This window comes from Notothenia rossii (genome assembly GCF_949606895.1).
Source record: "Notothenia rossii genome assembly, chromosome: 11".
NCBI classification, from domain to species: domain Eukaryota; kingdom Metazoa; phylum Chordata; class Actinopteri; order Perciformes; family Nototheniidae; genus Notothenia; species Notothenia rossii.
Window position 1 is genome coordinate 49,677,037 of NC_136910.1, and position 20,109 is coordinate 49,697,145.

Genomic DNA, 20,109 nt, shown 5'->3' on the forward strand with positions numbered 1-20,109 from the left:
TATATTTCTTAAAATATCTGGTTGCTCCGTAGATCATACTTTAAATTCCGTAGCCAGTGATTGGTAACTTCCAACCTTAATGCTCTGAAGGACTTCTTTCCAATTTATTTAGTTAACATTAACTTGTTTAACTGTATTATCGAACTGTATTAACTGGGATGTATTGTTGGTGTTTATTTCAACATATGGCCTGGGTTAGGGTAAGGGTTAGGGGGTTGGTATCATTTCTCGAAAGTATAAATCCATGTGTTTTTTTCCTCCTGAACCCTGACCTCCCAATATTTTCCATTTAAAAAGTCTGCACACCATTACAACTGGTGTCTGGAAGAGTTGACATTCTTACAAACCAACCCAATAGGGCTCTAGAAATACTTCATGTTGATATTTCTGACCAACCACCTCTCTGATGGTGATAGATGATGGTAGCTTATTGTAATTGTTCTTACATAACTGCAAGTCAAAATTCCTTTCCGAAATCTAAAACTGAGTGTTTTCAGGGCAAGGCACTGAATCTTTGGATCCCTAAAGAGTCTTCTTTAACAGATAAATGCATGCATGGCCGCAGGGAAGTTGCAACAGTGTTAACTAAAGTTCAGCACCAAGGACAGCGCCGTGCTCCCTGTCTCCATCAGCAGAGGATTTGCTCTGTTCAAAAGTCCTGGGGTGCTTTTCAATATGCCAACATATTCTTAACTTCACATGTGTGCTAATGGTCCAGCCCTAAAGACATATATGTGTCAGTTTTGAGATTTCGTCAAATGCTGTTGCCATGGTAACACAATGCTCGCCATGAAACACGTTTTTCTCATAACTCCGTTGAACATGCTCCCAACGGCCCAGAACTTCACAGGTTTGATAAGGATGCAGCCCTCAACACATCTAGGCATATTATGGGGTGTCATCAAATGCCGTTGCCATGGCGACATATCCCTCGCCATCAAACACAATGTTTATGATACTGCTGTAACTTCCATGTACGTTTTCCGATCGGCCTGAAACTTCCCACGTTTGCCAACGGCCGAGTCCTCGAGACACCTACGTGACACGTCGACGTGCGGACAACAGCCTGCGGAGCGTCGAAGACCCGCTCAACGCTGCTTGCAGCTTTAATTATTATTATTATTTTTGTATTACCCCTGTTATTGAAAATGCTCTCCTTTCCTTCTTCTTCTTCTCTTATATATTTGTAGTTATTTTGACTTGCTTTGCCTAAACTCTGAATTTCTCTTATCTCTATATTTTTTTAGATCTTTGAGAATAAAGGAGCAATGATGGGCTGTTCAAATCCACACCCTCACTGTCAGGTTGGTAAATGCTCACATGCATGAACACATCATTAGACACATGTAAATATGAAAAACACAGAAATAAATGAAATGTCCCCGAAGTGAGAATTATGTTAGAAACACATACATACATTAACACTCTCTCAGCAGACACTTCTTTCAAGACGTCTACTCTGGACGTGCAGCACTAACATGAGCTAACAAAAGCTTGTTATCACACAGGCACAATAGGATTTGTGTCATTGGTCCAATTTGCACGTATAAGATGCTGGCTTTTTACATACACTGCCAAATGAAGTTGAGTGTTAAAACAAATTTGCATAACAAGTTTTTAGCCTGACAGGTCTCGACACAGGAGCTGTTAATTAACTCCCAATTACCGTGAGCCTTTGTCACGTTTTGTGGAAGTGTGAGATTGCTTTTGTCATCTTTTTGTGATTTATTTTAATTCACATAAATGTTAGTTTTTTTTTCTTGTCTTTTACTAACACCTCAGAGAAGGAGAGTTGCATTTCCTGTCAAATGTTCACCTGCTTGTTGAGAACACGCACAATCAGGAGGGAGAACAACAAAAACAGAAGAGTTGTTTGTGTAGACAGACAGATTTGTTGAATTTTAAACAACTACAGTTTTGCCAAAATTGTCAAAATAATGTGAGCCCATGAGAAACAGTAATCACTCTTTTCAGCCTGAGGGCAATACACAAGTTATTTGAAGTTGTCATAACCTGGCCGAGACATTAATGTGAAAGGACGCTTTGATTTAAGGGGAAAAGTTCTATGGTTATTATAAATAAATAAATAAACAAACCAAGGAAAAACATTACAATCTCAGTCATATTTTTGTATTATTCAAGTCATATTTTCGAATGGTTTATATCCATCTGAAATGGACCAAAGGGTCCCGAAATACTGAGTGAGAACTTGTAGCTGGAGAAGTGCTAGTTTGAGTCTTGGTACTCCTGAGGTGTCCTAGAGAAGAATATGTCTTTATTGTCATCATACAAAGTTCAACGGAATTTCTTTGGCAACTCTCACTGCAGTAAAAGAGTAGAGCAAGGCACCGAACCCTCAACTGCTCCCCTATAATAGTAAAAAAACAGAGAAAAACTGATTTTCCCCTCGGGCTTCATAAAAGTTGATCTCTATTCTTATTTTTATAAACTAGCGACCTGGCGGACGTAGTCCAGAAACAACCACTAAAATCCCATTTCAACTAGAAAACCCAATCAAAGTATATATATATATAAGTATATATAGGTAGAGTAAATCCCCCGGTAGCATTAGCAGGATCACTGATCTAGCTTTGTTTGCTTCCTCCGTACAGTTTCTCAGATATCATTACTGCAGTGCAATTCAATAAGGAAGAAATACTACCCATTCTAAGGCTAATGAATACTAACAGCAGAGGGCAGTATATGACCTCACATTGACATGGTTTAACAGAGAATCATTAGGTGCTTCAGAAAGATGCCATGAAAAGTAGTTTCAAATACAACTACTGAAAACACAGAAACGTTCTGATAAAAGTAAAATGTTTAAAGCGCTTTTTGATATTTCTATTCAGTTGCCATCAAAGTTTGAACAAAATAAAAATGTTCTTTGTCGTCACATAAACTTTGAAATCATTTTCTGAGACAAAATCAAACCTCCATCTAGTCTGTGATGGAACTTTAAAAAAAGTTTTAGCAGTTTTTTTTTGGTCTGTTTCCTGCATTCCAGATTTCCCTCTCTTAAGACATCAAAGTCCAGGAAAAGTAAAGTAAATGTGTATAGCTAGACTTCCCCTGCAGGCAAAAAACCGAAAAGAAACATAGGTCTAAAACTTTGAAGAATAACGATCAGAAAATGTTAATCACGGTCTGCAGGCGGCGTTGCTTTTCATGAATCCAGTCCCACAGGAACAGAGCTGTATGCATTTTCATGTACGTGGAGAAAGGAAAAAACTTTAAATGCCTCTAGAATAGTAATATTTCTTTCTCACGTAAGTAATCCAATTCTGTGAACTGCGCCGGAATTAGTTTGAAAACATTTGCCTCCCAGGAGCGGACGGATATTGAGTTGGTATTTACTCCCTATGTATGTATTTATCTGGTGGGAATAGAGCTTATACTGTACTTTGCTTTTCTCTCGTGTTATGTTTGCTTTTCTCCGTGTTTACGAACACACAGGTGTATAAATATAGCTAGAGTCGGCTCCAGATGTTGGCAGGCATGCAAATATATCCACACAGAGACATAACTCTGCCTGGAGGCGCGCAGATGTGCAGTATTTACACATACAGTTCACACACTAACCTTCCCTGTCTCTCTCTGTCTTTGTAAGATCATGATCATAAAAATGGTGCAGCCCTTAGCTAATATTTAGAAGTCATTAATATTAAAACCACGCTCTCAGTTTCTGCTCCCATTGCAGTAATTGTGTACAGAACTTTACCGAGGGCAAACAAATGCAGACGAACATTAGTAATTCCCATGTTTTTAAATGTTTCATCTTTATTGCATTTGCTTTATTACATATCAATTATTAATCATGACCCAGCATGGTACAGTTATGACATGTACCCTAAAGGCAAGTTCAGCAGGGCATTTACAGTCTACAATTAAAATGATGAAGCTTCTTGATCATCAAGAAGATGTTTTTTTACAATTTTCCCCACGAGTTAAGACAGATTTATTTTCCTGTTTTACATTTTTTTTTTTTTATAGAAGACAGTGTGGTTCCCGCATTGCATTCTGGGTGTTAAAGTGGAGGAGGGTTAATCAGAAAACTATTTGCCATGCAGCCTGAAGCAGTGCTCCTTAAAGCAGCACAGATTATTACTCTGTTCATGCAATGGAGTATTATAATTGGAAAACCTGCTGACACAAATATGCTTGCTTTCAGTCAAACTCTTCTTTAATGCGCCTTAAAGCTCTCTTCAAAATTGAAAGTATTCCCTGGTAGGTTTTACATGAATGCAAAGCCTGTACAAAATACTCAACGAGAGGCAAAAATAAAGACTTTTCTCGATTACCAACGCACACAGAATGCTCCTCGGTGCAGAAATAACTCATCACTATTCTGGTGTGCTGTCACTCATCAGAGAATATGTAAATACATCTCATTCAAAGTGTTATCTCAGGTGCTGATTTATTATGCATCAGTGAGCCATTTAGCACTCCTTCCCTGCTTTTACAGCCATTAAAAAAATCATAAAGTTCAAACACGAATACACCTTAATGTCTGTCGTGATGTTCCCCGCTAACCATAAAGAGCTTTCTGAGTCCAGTGAAAGTACATTATGAGGCTAATTCTGCAGCCTAACAGGGTTTCTTATCCATAAAGATGAACTTTAGAGATGGAGATGGATGTTTTCGTGAATGAAATGACATCCTATCTGTCTAAGACTGTCAACATCTTAGTTTTCTCTAGTTAGTTTCCTTTTAGAATATATTTCTTACGCAGAATGACGGCTGGTGGCTGATGAGAGGAACTTTTCAACAATGTGTTATTAAGGCATCAAAATAGCTGCCTTTTTAGAGATGTTATTAATCATAATCAGGAAGCTAATTTGGTCAGTTAGTGTGTATCTACGGTGGCTGACGGGCAAACGCCATACAACGGCTCAATTGTTCTCATTTTTTCATTTAGCCTTTATTTATACAGGTGTAAAATTTCATTGAGACACAAGGTCTCATTTTCAAGAGAGACCTGTTAGCGGTAACACTACCACACAAAGTTACAGACAGACAGGACACTAAACACAGAGGCAACACTAAAATAATACAATACACTTGCATGAGGAGAAAGGTGCTGCATTTTGCTTAGCTAGCTAGCTTACAGCAGATCCGCAATAATATCTTAGGAAATCATGCGATAACATTGTTTAAATAAACCAGTACAACTTACGTTTTAAGTTTCCAGTGTAAACTTTGTAATCCCTGAATGTCAAATAGCGCTACGGTCCCAGCAGTATGCATACTTTTTGTTTGTCCCTTTTGCCGTTGTGTTGCGAGCTTCTTACTGCGTTTGTTTTATTTGCAGTGCTTCGTATTTCCAGTGTTTTGTTATTGCAGCACTTGTAGTTAACACTGCGCATGTGTTGTCTAGTTGGTGAAAATGTTTCTTTATTTGCATGTGTTTTATCACATTTGCATTGTTTTTGAGAGTACAGCCCGTCGCTCTTAATATAAGTATTTAGGGTGGCTTTAGTTCTTCTGCCCCTGTCAGCCACCGTCAGTTTCTGCCTCTATGAACACACGGGAGAGTGCTCTGACATTTTCTGTCGTCATATTAAGAATGACATTTATCATGGCAGTGTTTGTTTGACTTACATGATATACAGATGATGATGAGAGGGGAAGTAGCTGGTGTATATTCTAGGGATTGATGATGGGGGAATCTTTTGTAGAACACAATTGAGTTATTGCAAAGGGTTGGGAAACCACACAACTTGTACACCATCATTTACTCAATATTTAAACCAGCACCATTCAGTAATCTCGCAACCTTGGTGCTATCTAGGAAAGTAGCATCATTAACAGAGAGCTTTGCAGAATGCACAAAGGAAGTAAACAATAGCAGCAAGATGGCGAATTCCCCTTAATTCAGTTACATGACATGTGCCGTGCCCTAAAGGCAAGGCCAAGCGGACTCTTGTCAAATTATAAAAGGTCCTTGATCATCGCCACAGTTTGAGCTATAGGTCAAGAATATTTTTTGGGTTCAGCTGGATTTGAGCTTTTCGGGTTCCAACATTTTTGGTAAAAATGTCCAAAATATGGTTCCAGGCTGTTGAAAAAGAGATATCTGAGGGTAAAATACAAAGAGCAAGAATCCCTGGTCTGCAAGCATCACAGGAGTTGGATTGGAGAGGGTATCAGCCTTAAGTCTTTCTGAAAACAGATCACAGAGGACCTCTGATGCACAATCAGCTCCTGTGCTTGAAAAGCAAAAGGCTCAACAGTGCCATTACTTCCTAATGACACTTGTCAGTGAAGCTGCCGGTGCCCTGCTAGCACTCCTCTACCCAGAATGTACTAACATACTGTATTAGAGTATGGTATGCCAACTGTTCAGCAACAGATGGAAAAGAGCTCTCCAGAGAGTCATAAACACAGCCCAGAAAAATAATTGGACTTCGCCTGCCCTCACTGGAAGACATCTTCAGAGCCAGCAGCCTTCTGAAGGATGCAGCTCACCCTCCATCTTCATCTCTGCTCTGCTGCCATCTGGAAGCGCTACAGGGCGTTAAAGAGCCGCGGTCGCAGGCGCAGAAGACTGCTCCTACCCTGAGCCCTCGAAGAACTGAACTCTAAGAAACAACATTTACGTTCTACAATTTGCAATGAAAATAGAGAAATTCTGTTCTTCCAAATTGCAATAATATTAATATGTATGTGTAAATTGGATTTGAAATTCGAAGACTATGCATAAGGTTCTTCTCAATGACATTAAATTACATGTATTATTGTGTCTGAGGGTTTGGTTTTGGTCAGATTTGACTGATAAGCTAACCATGCATCAACTGTCAACATAAATCTTGATTGGTGTGTTGAGCCCCGCCCACTTTTGGACCAGTGACACAATGAGAAACAAAAAAAAAAACAATATTTATCATGTGAAATAACCACAGCCCTTACTATTTTGGCAGAAATAGGACCATTATGCTTTCGATAACAAACTGATGGAGAAAATGATGTTGCCTGACGACCCTGTGCTGTCCGCTGCGATGAAGTACCTATCTCAATTACTTCTTAGTGTCTTCGGTTGATTCTCACCGAATTGAAATAAATGAAAGCCAGCGACTGCAGGGTAAAACCCATTTATCAATCTAAAAAGCTTAGAAAGGACAAATGAAACCCAGAAATCTTTGCACCTGTGAAACTCTTATTGATGGAATAGTCTTGATGAATAATCCCATCAAATCACAGATCTAATGAGGTTATGGAACCAGGGCAGAGGGAAAGATCCTCAGATTCCCTGTTCGCCCTTTCGATTTCTGCACAGAGAGAAGTACACAGTAGTTCCAGCAAACATCCACTGATAAATTGCAATGTTAACAACCTCATGATAACTTCATAACTTAGGATCATACCTGTGGTTAGTCTAGAAAAAGGTAAATGTGTGCATTTTATTATAAAGTTGTGTATATTTACAGACTGTTGCAAAAACTAAGAAGCTTATAAACATCAGGTTTAAAACACAATTAAAGATGTTTGGAGTTTTATTTGAGTTATTCATTTAAATGTTTTGTCAAAGAGATGCTGATTTGAAACCGTTGTTACATACAGTTAAGGTATTTCCTGTTTCTGCCGGAGAGAGGGGAGTTTGTCCCAAAGCCTGCCGCTGTATTTACTCCCTCCATCTGAGAGGAGGGAGCCTCGTTGAGCTGCGAGTGTCACTCCACAGAGTTCACTCCGTCACATTCTTCTATGTCTCATCTTCATCATCTTCTTCCTGCTTCCTGTGACATTGTAGGTGTGGGCCAGCAACTTCCTGCCTAATGAGCCGGCTCTGTCAGACCGCTGCCAGAGAGCCTACTATCAGAAACATGGAGAACCGCTGCTGCTTCAATACGCCAGGCAAGAAGCTGAGAAAAAGGTACGGCTATGCACTTATGAACACGAGGTCGAATAAGTTTCATTTTCCCTCGAGAAACTTGTAATTTATTACTTCTTAGTTTAACCTAGTTCTACCTAAGTTTGGGTTGTTGTACATTTTCCAGAATAACTTTCACACAGGTCCTTGGAAACGTTGAGAATTTGTGCATTTAAGGATTTTATTTAGTTCTAGAATAGACATGTTGTACCTGTCATTTACCGTTATAACAGTGGATTTTCCTTGAATTTTGTATTGCCAGAAAACAGAGAAGTAGAAGTGTGAAGTAAGCATTTTATTTTTAGTGTCGAGGATTTCCAGCTTAAAAATGCTTTTTGATTTTATTTTTTTAAATCAAGAGTATGTAACTTCCATTACAGTATTTGTTTGTTCAAATTAATGCAAAAGCAATGTTTAACCCTTGTTACTGTTACAAGGTATCTATCTTGTATTTTGTAGATTGTGTAACTTGTTAAATACCGTCAAACTATGTGCAATATGTGCTTTATGTGCAATATATACTTTATATACATATGCCATCTTTAATAACTGTAATATATACCGGGCTGCTAAATCCTAAGAACTGCTACAGGATTTGATTTGTAGATTTGATTTGTTTTTGCATATTGTTTATTGTTTATTATATTGTAACTTAGTACTTGTTTAGCATATTGTTGTGTTGTTTGTTTATTATATTGTAACTTAGTACTTTTTTTAACGCATTTAAGATATGCAACACTAAGCTGTCTGGCTCTTTCCTGCTGTAACGCTGAAAATGTCCCCTCTGTGGGACTAATAAAGGTATTCTGATTCTGATTCTGAAACATTTAGTCTTAGGAATTTGGATAGATCGACCCAGAAAATCTCTTCTCTGCCGTATGCATTATGGGAACAGAAGCAACACATGTGGCATCCAAGACTATAGAGGTCATACACAATGAATCAAACAATAATGCATGCCTCTAAAGCACATTTGATTCAATGTAGTGCTTATTTGGAACTGCCCAATGGAAAAAACTGGCAAAAATGTGGATTAGATGACCTAATGTTTGTCTTTTTTTTACAAAATGGTGATATCATACGTCCCAATTATTATCCTATTTAGGCTTAGGGTAAGGGTTCATACTTTTCTTAACAGAACGTTTCCTCTCCCACCCTTTCCAATCATGCTTCTCTCTTGCTCTTACTTTCCTTTTTCCCCATCAGCACACTCCCTGTCTTTCAGCCAGTGAAGCATGTCATTGGACAGCAGAGTTGCTCATTAGCATAATGCTGTGGCATCCATCTTAAACCTGCAGGAGGATTAGGAAAACAAACTGTGTGTTTGTGTGTGTGTCAGTGTGTGTGTTTGAGGGATTTTCCAGGCATGTGTGTGTGTGGACAGCGGTAACCATTGGAGACGGGGTCTAGTGCATTAAGCATGTTGGCAAAGTTTAATTAGTGAGAAGACATTTTGTGGAAACCGCCAACAAACTCTCTACAGGGGAATTCAACTTGACAAGGCCATGACTTCTTTGCCACCTGGAGCTGTAGAGAGATGGCTCACTTAGGCTGCTTTATAATTAAATATGATTAATCTCTCAGGTTATGTTCACAGCTAAAATCCTGTTTTAATACCGGTGGCTACGCTTGTTTTTATCTTGCCCTAATGAAATGAACTTGCAGAAATGTATCACCTTGGCGTTCCACCTTTACGTCGTCGTTTAACTTTAAGCAGTAATGAACAGATTTGATCTCACTTTCATATTTCCTTCTTTACAATTACAAGTTGTTAAAAAAGAATGGAAAGCCTTCATGAAATGAACTTTATAGCATTTTGGGGGGGGATTGTTATGCATAAGAATGTCTTGAAAAACAGACTACCAGTAATAAACTTCTTGGCATTTGCACATATTGCTTGATAGGAAATATGAAGTTGTCTCAACAAAAGACATTTATAAATCATACTCTTACTGCCTTACTTTTCAAAACCTTTAAAGTCAAGAAAGTTTAAAACAATCTAAACACAATACTTGAATTGAAGCCTAAAATCTTTTTTTCCATATTTGGTAAAACAAATAGGGAATGGGAAACATTAGTTTTTTTGCTTTTTTGTCGACTCATATACTGTAGCTAAATTATTACCACCATTTTTTATTTGTACGTAGACCTTGCAGTCAAAACGACATGCTTTGGTTTTACTTGGGCTTGTGTGCTAGACTACTTTTTAGCCAGTGGAGCATCCAGACCTCGTTTCACACAAGATAGTTTATTACACAACTTTAAGAATACAATTCATTATAACACCAAAAGAACGTGGGGGCGAATCCTTTCCTGTTTTAATTTGACTTAATTGTTCATTATCCTTCAACAAATCACAGTCCTTATTTATTGTAGCCTAGCCACGCAAAGCTGAAATCCTCTTCAGGTTCTGAGAGTTGGAGAGGAAGATTGGTCTTGATATGTTCCGATGGAGTTTGTGCACAAAGACAGAAGTAAACAGAGAGTGAAAAGGAACAAAAAGAAGAAAGTAAGAGTGGAAGGAGACAAGTGAGGACAGAAACAGAGAGGCAAAGTTACCCGGAGAGACGTGGAGGTTAGAAGGGAAAGAGAAATCGTAATGCCACTGATCCATTCAGGGAATGAGGAGGGGGGGGGGGGGTGGGTGGGTGTGTGTGTGTGTGTGTGTGTGTGTGTGTGTGTGTGTGTGTGTGTGTGTGTGTGTGTGTGTGTGTGTGTGTGTGTGTGTGTGTGTGTGTGTGTGTGTGTGTGTGTGTGTGTGTGTGTGTGTGTGTGTGTGTGTGTGTGTGTGTGTGTGTGTGTGTGTGTGTGTGTGTGTGTGTGTGTGTGTGTGTGTGTGTGTGTGTGTGTGTGTGTGTGTGTGTGTGTGTGTGTGTGTGTGTGTGGAAAAAGAGGATCGTATTAAGGTTTTCAGAGGATCAGAGAAGACACTTGAATCTCCTAGCTGCTCATGGGGACTGGCCTTTATAAAACCAAAGTGGAGACACAAGTGTGTGTAGGTGTGTGTGTTTGCAAGGATGCCTTAAATGACCTGTACTTGTTTGGGTGTGTGTGTGTGTGTGTGTGTGTGTGTGTGTGTGTGTGTGTGTGTGTGTGTGTGTGTGTGTGTGTGTGTGTGTGTGTGTGTGTGTGTGTGTGTGTGTGTGTGTGTGTGTGTGTGTGTTATTCTCTTTTCGCTCCTGTCTCTCTGACCCGAGGTTAGGACCGTAAATTGGCACACTGCAGTGTTTGGAGGAGTTGGAATTGGGCTCCGGCTCCTTGGTGACACTCTTGACTTTGAAACAAAAACTTTCCGAGCTAATTTAATCAAACTCTTTGGGACTTGTAGTCTGCAAGTTGTCGGATTTAGGACATCCTCCTCTCTCTTTCTCTTCCCTCTTCCTCTATCAGTCTGGCTCCTCGATCCTTGTCCAAAATTGTTTTTTCGATCTTATTCTGCTTCTTTATAATCCTGTTAAAGGCAGCCGAGGACGAATACGCCGGGAGAAAAAGTACGAAGAAGGTTGAAATCGTGACCCAAAATAAAATTGTTAGGAGGAAGTCTAATATCTCCAACCAGTGATTTTGACAAAATTGTTTCATTAAATACCTAACATTAATCACATTTTCATTTGCTGCTAATTTTTCTTCCTTTCCAAACATTTGGAGAAGTGGAGGCTTCAGTCAAAGTGTTATTACACCAAGCTCTAATATACTGCAAGTGCATTTCATTAAGACTCTGGGAGTCAGTTAGATTACTCTGGGTTTCCCTTCACAGTTATTAAACACCACAGCATTCTCTGTAAAGGGCCTTGACGATGCACTAATGCCTGGACCCATGTGTTCAGACCCCAGGGAGAGGTATGGCTTCAGATGCCCTAACCCTCTCTATGCTTCTCTCGTTACTGCCAAACTAGTTTTTTGTAATTGTGTAAAAAATAAAATCATTTTTCATTCTATTCACACTCAACAGCACATGTTATTAAATCAGACTGGTGCACTGCATGATAAGAAGGGAAATGTAACAAAATGAAGCAAACTATAAAAAGTAAAAAATAGAAAAACATCAAAGAGAAAGATTGAGAGATAATCTATCTGGTCACACACACACACACACACACACACACACACACACACACACACACACACACACACACACACACACACACACACACACACACACACACACACACACACACACACACACACACACACACACACACACACACACACACACACACACACACACACACACACACACACACACACACACACACACACACACACACACACACCTAATCTATTTCTTATGAATGTTAAAACCTAGGTCAGCTCATGTTTGTGCAGACTCATCAGCTTGTTAAATCTCAGCTTCTGACACATTCTGCATTCAAACAGTTTATGATAATAAGGCTTCTGCCTGAACGGTCGGTACTTAAAGTGAGTATTTGCTTCATGTTGTTTTGGTCCACATAAATGTTGTGAGATGACATATTATTAATATGCCGTAACGGTCTTAGGCCAGCCGTCCTTTTTAATGTGGAATACAAAATTATCAGTGGATGGATTGACTGCTGACTCTGAAACCATTTCATGAACTTACATTCACTTGAGAGATGTGTTAAATCAGATTTTGACTTCTAAAATGACATGTGTTAAAGACCATGCCCGTAGTGAAGCTTTTCTCAACATTCAATTTCATTTAAATGTCTTCTCTTCTCCAGGAGCGGGTGGTGGTAGAGAGTTCTGATTGGCTGGCGGTGGTTCCATACTGGGCGACATGGCCCTACCAGACGCTGTTGTTGCCGCGGCGACATGTCCTCAGGATCAATGACCTGACAACAGAGGAAAGGGGGGGTGAGTGTAACGATACTGTCGGAGTGACTGAGAGAGTGATAAGGCAATTAAGAGCAGTTTAAGGTGACTCAGCGTCTCACTGGTGTGTGTGTGTGTGTGTGTGTGTGTGTGTGTGTGTGTGTGTGTGTGTGTGTGTGTGTGTGTGTGTGTGTGTGTGTGTGTGTGTGTGTGTGTGTGTGTGTGTGTGTGTGTGTGTGTGTGTGTGTGTAATGTTTCATGTTTATTAATAGCATCTCCATACTGTAGCTAACATTATGCAGAATTGCACAGAAAAATAGCATTTTAATTGCTTTATTTTTTTCATATAATTGAATTCATGTATTAACAAAATGTTTTTTAATAAATAATACAAACACCCAATGTGTTACCCAATTTTTTAAATATTAAATTGATTTTGGTTTAGTTGTGAGAATGGCACATATCCGCTGTTAAATAAAGATATAATGGAGGAAAAACACTTTTTATATAATGGATAAGCTTTTAATGGTTTATTAATTATTCATTGCTGCAGACGATCCCTAAAGGGACTTCAAAATTGGATCCTCTAACCTGATGTTTTTTACATGTTGGTTTCAGTGTCTTTTTTGTTTATTTAATTGTGCAGTTTATTTACTGGCCTTTCTGACTCATCCTCATGTCTTCAGGCATTTTGTTTTATATGTTATGCCCCCTCAAGAATAATAAAAGTTTCATCTTGTTTTCAATTTACAGCTTTTCTTGTTGTTCTAGCAATGTACCTTCCTCTCCTGATATTAAGTTATTATTTGGTAGTGTGTATACCCTTACATGCCCTTGCCTCAGCTCCCCTTCCTCCTGTCATTGATTATTATTAATGCTCAAGTCCATGTCTTCTCACTCCCCCTCCCCTTTGCTTATCAGGTCTGGCTGACATTATGAAGCGATTGCTGACCAAGTACGACAACCTGTTTGAAATCTCTTTCCCTTACTCCATGGGCTGGCACGGTAAGAGTGTTCAAAAGAAGATTTAGTACTCAGTATTTAGCTAGTCAGTTTGATATGTTAACAAGCCTCACTCCCAGTAATCCCAAGTCAGTGTGTATCTCTCAGTCATTCATAGATCTGTTAACTTTCTTCACATTCAGGATTTGTTGTACAAATTGTTTTTCCTGTAGTGTCCCGGCACAACAGAAAGTTAATGTTCAATGGACTTTTTTTCTGTGAAGAACCCAGAGAGGGTTATTTGGTTATTATTTATTTCATTAATAGTGTTATTTATTTCATTAATAGTGTTATTATTTATTTCCTGACTTTTTTTTCTGTGAAGATCCCGGAAAGGGTTATTAATATTTGCTTATGTGTGGCTTTCTAGAAAACAATAAATGTTTACGTTTAGGCACCCCTGCGATCGTCACACTTTTTCTGTTCCAAACTGACCCCGGCCCCCATCAGAGAACGGAAAAGTTATGTGGCCCTCACAGGAAAAAGTTTGGGGACCCCTGATGTAGAGTATTGTGCTAGAAAAAAAATGTATTTTCTACAGTCTGAGGAAAAACCTCTGTTTAGTATAAATCCTGTGAATTTGATTTATTTATCTTTTTCCACTCGTTCACCTAGCTCTTGTTTGTGTTTTCCTTTAGGAGATGACTCACATATTTATATCGGCAGTGCAAAATTGAATAATTATTTTAGAATGAATGCGAAAATGTCCGCTTAACTTTGGTGCTGAGGGAACTTGTCAGCCTGGTACTGGATCATATAAATAACTAATGCATCAGATATGGGCATTTTCCAAAACAGTAGCGTTATACAATTCTAAATAACTCAATTTGGGATTTATGACAATCTCTTCCAAGAACGTTTCACTTGAGATTATAATAATAAATCAAAACAAAACACCACAGTCGGAGGAACTGAAAGAACCAGAAAAGAAAGCAATTGAATAAGATACTAATGTTTTGAGATGATGCCTTTGCCATGAGGCCAAAATATGTTTTTATTTTTGACATAACGTGGAAAAAAAAACACAAGCGTTATACAGAAAGATGAAATCTTAGCACTCTCAAGATAAGCTCAGACATTGGCTCGGTAACACGACTGAGACAGTGAGGGAAATACCAACTGTGAACACTGTCAGACACCTTGCAGCAGGTTCAAGCTGAAACACAGGTTAGCAGAGTGCAGTGATGCGAAGAGTGATGTGTGACAGAAAGGGAAGCAGTGTCATCATGGCTGACCGATCAGAATCACTTGTGTAAGCTCAAGGTTCAAGGTTCAATCCCTTCAGCAGGTGTGTCTCCATGAGATGTTCCTTAGAAAGCAAGCAAGGTCAAGCACTAGTCTAGTGTTTATGTACACTTGTAGCAAGCTAACATGCTTAACCAAATTAGCACTGCCATTTTGAGCATGTTAGCACCAAGCACCATTCTCTGGAGCTGAAAAACAAAGCTAATGTATTACTCCTGTTTAAGCTAAATGAAGGCGCCGCATAAACAGCTGTTAGCCTGGTTAGCTTCTGCTTCGTGACAATCCACCGGCTGGAACCCATCCATATGTGTTACAGCTATTATGGCTGGCTTTGACAGCTTTAGCTAGCACTATTAAGTTAGCTCAAAACAAAACTGTCCCTATATGTAGCCTTACAGAGCCACTATGCCTGTAGACTGTTAGTTTAGTTCAGAGTTAGACTGTTATGTTGTTATTTAAAATCCACATTTAATTTTGTGACCATTTTTTTGATTTGATTGTCGGTTAAAGCGCTTTAACTGTGTGAGCATTTATCACGTAGCTCGTAGACTTGGTTATGCAAGTCTTTTTCTTTTTCAAGGCAGCACACGCAAAAATACGGAAAGATTATACATCCATACTTTAGCGTGGAGAAAAGGACAGAGGGCATGAGAGGACTCACTTTTTATTTCATCACACGTTCAATCTTTGAAGTAAGATCTCAGTCTAAAGTTGCCTGTGGAGAAGTCTTCTACGGATCTTGTGTAAAGTTTTGGCCTGCATCTTGTGTAGTTTTTGATTTATTATGTATAAACTAAAACGTATAAGCCATAATACAGGAATGGGATAACCGATAGGTAGTTTGTAGGTTCACCTCATTTTCCGTGGCAAACAAACTGGATTTCTTTTGTTTTTTACAATACGCCAAAAAGAAAGAGGTAAATTAACCTGCAAACATTACTTTTTTATCCAAATTGGCTGGAACATTTTAACTCCGAACCTCAAGGGGTATTAAGGGAAAAGAGATTGCTTCGATTTTAATTGATGTGCTGAAGCGCGCTAACACAGTGTGTCTGTCACACATGCACACACTGACCTTCTCATTTGTAAACTCTCATAATGAGTTGCCTTATCCTCCTTTCTGTTTGTGCTTTATTTGTGTTCATTTGGAAGCGGCCAGCTTTTCATTTTGTGGTTTGGCTTATTAGTGGCAGTGTGGAGATAGAAGTGGCTGGGTGGTGTTTGAGTCAGCTGGGATTAGATCAAGCTACCTGCTTATTCATTCAGGAGGAAAACCCAGAAAACATTACAGGCCGTATTAAGTGGATTGAAAGGGCTACAAAAGAAGTTAGCATTTCAGCATCCTGTATATGTTGAAGTGGATTGACAGTGTAATGATCTGTCTCTTAAAATGGAAGCAGTAACTGTTTTGGTCTTCCCCTATCTAGCATTATTTGTAAGTTGTTGGAAATCTGAGATGCTCACCCACCAAAACAATTTAAAAGATGCTAATTGTCTGCTAATAGCAGCATCTGTCCCTGTTCATTCCTTATCTGGCCCCCTAAGTCTTTTTCTCTCCTTCTTTTTGTTGTTAACCATCCATTAGATTCCTTTATGTGGACCTCCTGTTGTCTCTATCTGTGTCTGATCAGCCCCCCATCGGCAGGAAACTGACAGTAACGAAAAGCTCTTACTGTGAATACAATTATCTTTCTCTCAATCTCGTTATTTATAAAAACAAAGATATGTTTCCACGTCTATTTCTGATATCCTCATTGCCCCCCACTATGATTGGAAAGCAACACATGCAACAAAGGCAGCATTTCAAATGTTAAATACAGACAGAGATGACCTCTCTCTTAACCCATGCTTTAATCTGCAAGTTAGACAAAGAAATGGGGACTAATAACATCAGAATAATAAAAACCAAACATGATGAAGGCAGAGGCTTCCGTTAACAAAACAGGGCTTTCCGGATATTGAGTATAACAATTATGTGAATTATATGCCATGGCCTTCACCAGATTTTAACCATCCCTCGAAGACTTAGGCATATTTATCCCTGCTGGTGCTCGCTTCCTCACAAAAAAAAAACCTTTATTCTTTATTACACTGGGAAGATAACTGCTCTGTTGCCCGCAGAGTCAACACTGGCTGCTTCTATAATTTACCTTGTTAGCTTCCTCATAGGGGGCTGTCTGGTCTGCAGCTACAAGGCGTTAATGAGGTCCATGTGGTGTGGACGGAAGAGAGATAAATGAGCATGTTGGGTGCTGGCTATATATATTCTTATGTGCTTTTAGAGTTTGATTGTGTGTTTGGATATAACTGGATGTCAGTTGAACACATAATCAGAGCTCTGGTTTCAGACAGAGGGTGAAAAGAGACGTGCAGTACAGAAGTTTTTGCGAGAAATAAAAAAACCTTTTTCTTTTACAGTAGAGGCACAAAATACAATATGAACCTGGAAATTGGCGTTATATGTCCCCTTACAGTACAACTATTGATCATCTCATCAGCTTCTACATTGTGTCCCTCGTCTAACGTCCCCTTCTCTTAATTCAGGAGCCCCCACCGGTCCCGGTTTAAAGGAAGACAACTCTCATTGGCAGCTGCACGCCCACTACTACCCTCCCCTGCTGCGTTCAGCCACAGTGAAGAAGTTCATGGTGGGGTACGAAATGCTGGCCCAGGAGCAAAGGGACCTCACCCCTGAACAGGTGAACACTGCATGAAGCTTAATATACATGTGTATGTTCAGAGACGGACCTGTATGTTCTGCAACGTAACATACTGTGGATACATATACATAGAATGTCATTTTAGACTAAAGTTATCTTGCTTCACATTCATGTTTTCATTTTTGTATTTGCATTTTGAGAAATAAAGGGCATACATAACAACATTAGATACAGTGACAATGAAATCAATTAAATAACAAGCCATAAATCAGAAAAATTGAAAGAAACTGATGAACAATAACTCAAAGGATATAGTTTACAGATATCGGATGAATCTATAATACTCATAGGTACATCATTTTTTCCATCAATCGTCATAGCTAGGATCTTATTCTCATAGTTATTTTTTCCATTCCATATTCTGCATTTCATAGTATTTAGAAATTCTCTGTAATAACTTCAACTATTTAATTTGACTCTACATCAGTATGGGGAGGTCTCGTGAATTTTGGTGTTGTTTAGTCGTTAATTCCCATTGATGTAATTTGATTTGTTTTCACCCCAGGTCATGACAAACTGACAAACTTACTCTTTTCCAGCATACCAATTCAAATTCAAAACTATAACTGAAGTCTGTCCCTGCATTTCTTTTTAAAACTGTATAACAGCTTGGCATTTTGTTTTTGTATTCTTCTTAGGCTGCGGAGAAGCTAAGGAACCTACCAGAAGAGCACTTTAAAACCAGAGGACACCGTGAAAAAGGAGGAGGGCAAGACACAGAAGATAGTGGAAAATAAAAATTAAAAAGACCCATGTGACGGCGAAGAGGAGGAATCATAGCTTTATTTGAACTACAGTGGATTTTGATCTATAACTTGTTTTGTAAGAAAGAAATAACATTCAAACTTCATGGTTTAAAGTTGTTAAATATGTAAAAGTGCCTCATCGCCGCTGGGCTTTAAGGTTTTGTTTTACTGGCCCAATATCAATTCAATACATTCTGTAATGGTTCTGGTCTTGTTTTAAAACAAATTATGAAACGGACTTCAAACAGAATATGCTCTGGAAGTCCTCATCCATGTTTTTCGGAGATAATGAGAGAACGCACTTATTTTCTCCCCATCTGTCTCTTCTGTTGAAATTAAACTTTGTTTGTTGTTTTGTTTTGTTTGAAGACTTTCAAACACAAAGCTTGTTTTCGTCCAACGACACAATGAGTTATTCTTGATTCAAATGCATGCCTTATTTCCTTGAGAGTGTGTTTACATGGGGAATAATCTTTGAAGTAGTTATGAAAGTGTGCTGCTTAATGTTTCATAGAATACGAATAAAGCTACACATGCCATTTCACTTGTCAATGTCAACATCTAAAGTCTATAATCCTTAATTAGTATCAGTTTTTTTTAGAACGCAGATGCTGAAATGTGGGAAGAAATTATGAATGTGAATTTCACATTGTTGGTATACTTTGGTGGATTGCACACTACACTAAATATTAACACTTATTAGTCGACTTTTTCGAATACTCATTTCTGATTGGTCCATGACATGCTATGTACTTTTCTTTCATTAAGACGCAAAACAATTATTTTGAAATCAATACAAATATATTTTTTTAAATCAATATTTTGCGTCAGATTGTCCATTTATTTAGTAGTTACTTCTGTAATAAGCAGGATTGTGTATAGCTGGTTGGCCTTGAATGACCCGGAAGGGGTTTATTTCACAAAAATGTCCCACTCCCTGTTCATTAGCTCATACTTATGACACTATACTTGACAATAGTGACTTACACTGAATCATGGGTGTCCCTAATCTAATCTCCTACTAATATTTTAATGTCTACATCAGCATGTTTGGAGAAAAAAATAAGCCCTAACTGAAAGCCCTAAAGGCACTGCTGAGTGCCCTGAAGAAGGGGAGGGAAGGAGCTGAGGGATTCATGAGGATTAAGGTATTTGCCTCCGACAACATTAAACTGAAAGACAAGATCAGGTTGTTTTAACCCATGCGAATAAAATGCGGTGTACTCTCACCATGACAACAGCAGATGGTAGTGTTGCTTAAAAAGTCAGATTTAAAAATGCAAGCCCCCCTTTTTTTATTATCGGTTTAACTTAAAGCATCTATACACGCTTACATCTCTTCAGCTCGGGGTGAGGGTGAGTATCTCAAGGATACTTTAGAAATCTGTGTGAGTGTGTGTCCTTGAGCTTACAGAGGGGCTTCATGTCCATACTCACCACTCTGTTGCACCCAATAATTCTCAATGAAGATGTTCAATTATTCAACATGGCTACAGGGTCAAAACATGACTTAATCCATTTACTTTCTAAAAAGGATTGCCTTTTTTATAGATATAAGAGTCGATGTTGCATTGCAAGCAAATTGATAACCTTTTAATTTAAACACTCAAATGAATGCCTGATAAACTTTACTTTCAAGATGTCATGATCAGTCTGGGGGCTTCGCATTATGAAGCGGAGGGCAATGGTGTAATGTCCTAAAATCTAAAATATAATTTTGTATATGTTTGAAGAT

At 38.7% G+C, this 20,109-nt stretch overlaps 1 protein-coding gene across 1 annotated transcript in view; it reads left to right on the forward strand.

The window, feature by feature from the left end:
• Positions 1 to 18,918, forward strand: part of galt (galactose-1-phosphate uridylyltransferase) — a 28,913-nt gene extending 9,995 nt beyond the window's left edge. The window contains exons 6-11 of the mRNA XM_079657494.1: positions 1,248 to 1,304; positions 7,748 to 7,870; positions 12,571 to 12,703; positions 13,583 to 13,666; positions 17,453 to 17,607; positions 18,267 to 18,918. Of these exons, the coding sequence (XP_079513620.1) occupies positions 1,248 to 1,304; positions 7,748 to 7,870; positions 12,571 to 12,703; positions 13,583 to 13,666; positions 17,453 to 17,607; positions 18,267 to 18,365 (651 nt within the window). The 3' untranslated portion in view covers positions 18,366 to 18,918. The remainder of the gene's footprint in view (positions 1 to 1,247; positions 1,305 to 7,747; positions 7,871 to 12,570; positions 12,704 to 13,582; positions 13,667 to 17,452; positions 17,608 to 18,266) is intronic.
• Positions 18,919 to 20,109: the final 1,191 nt, after the last annotated feature.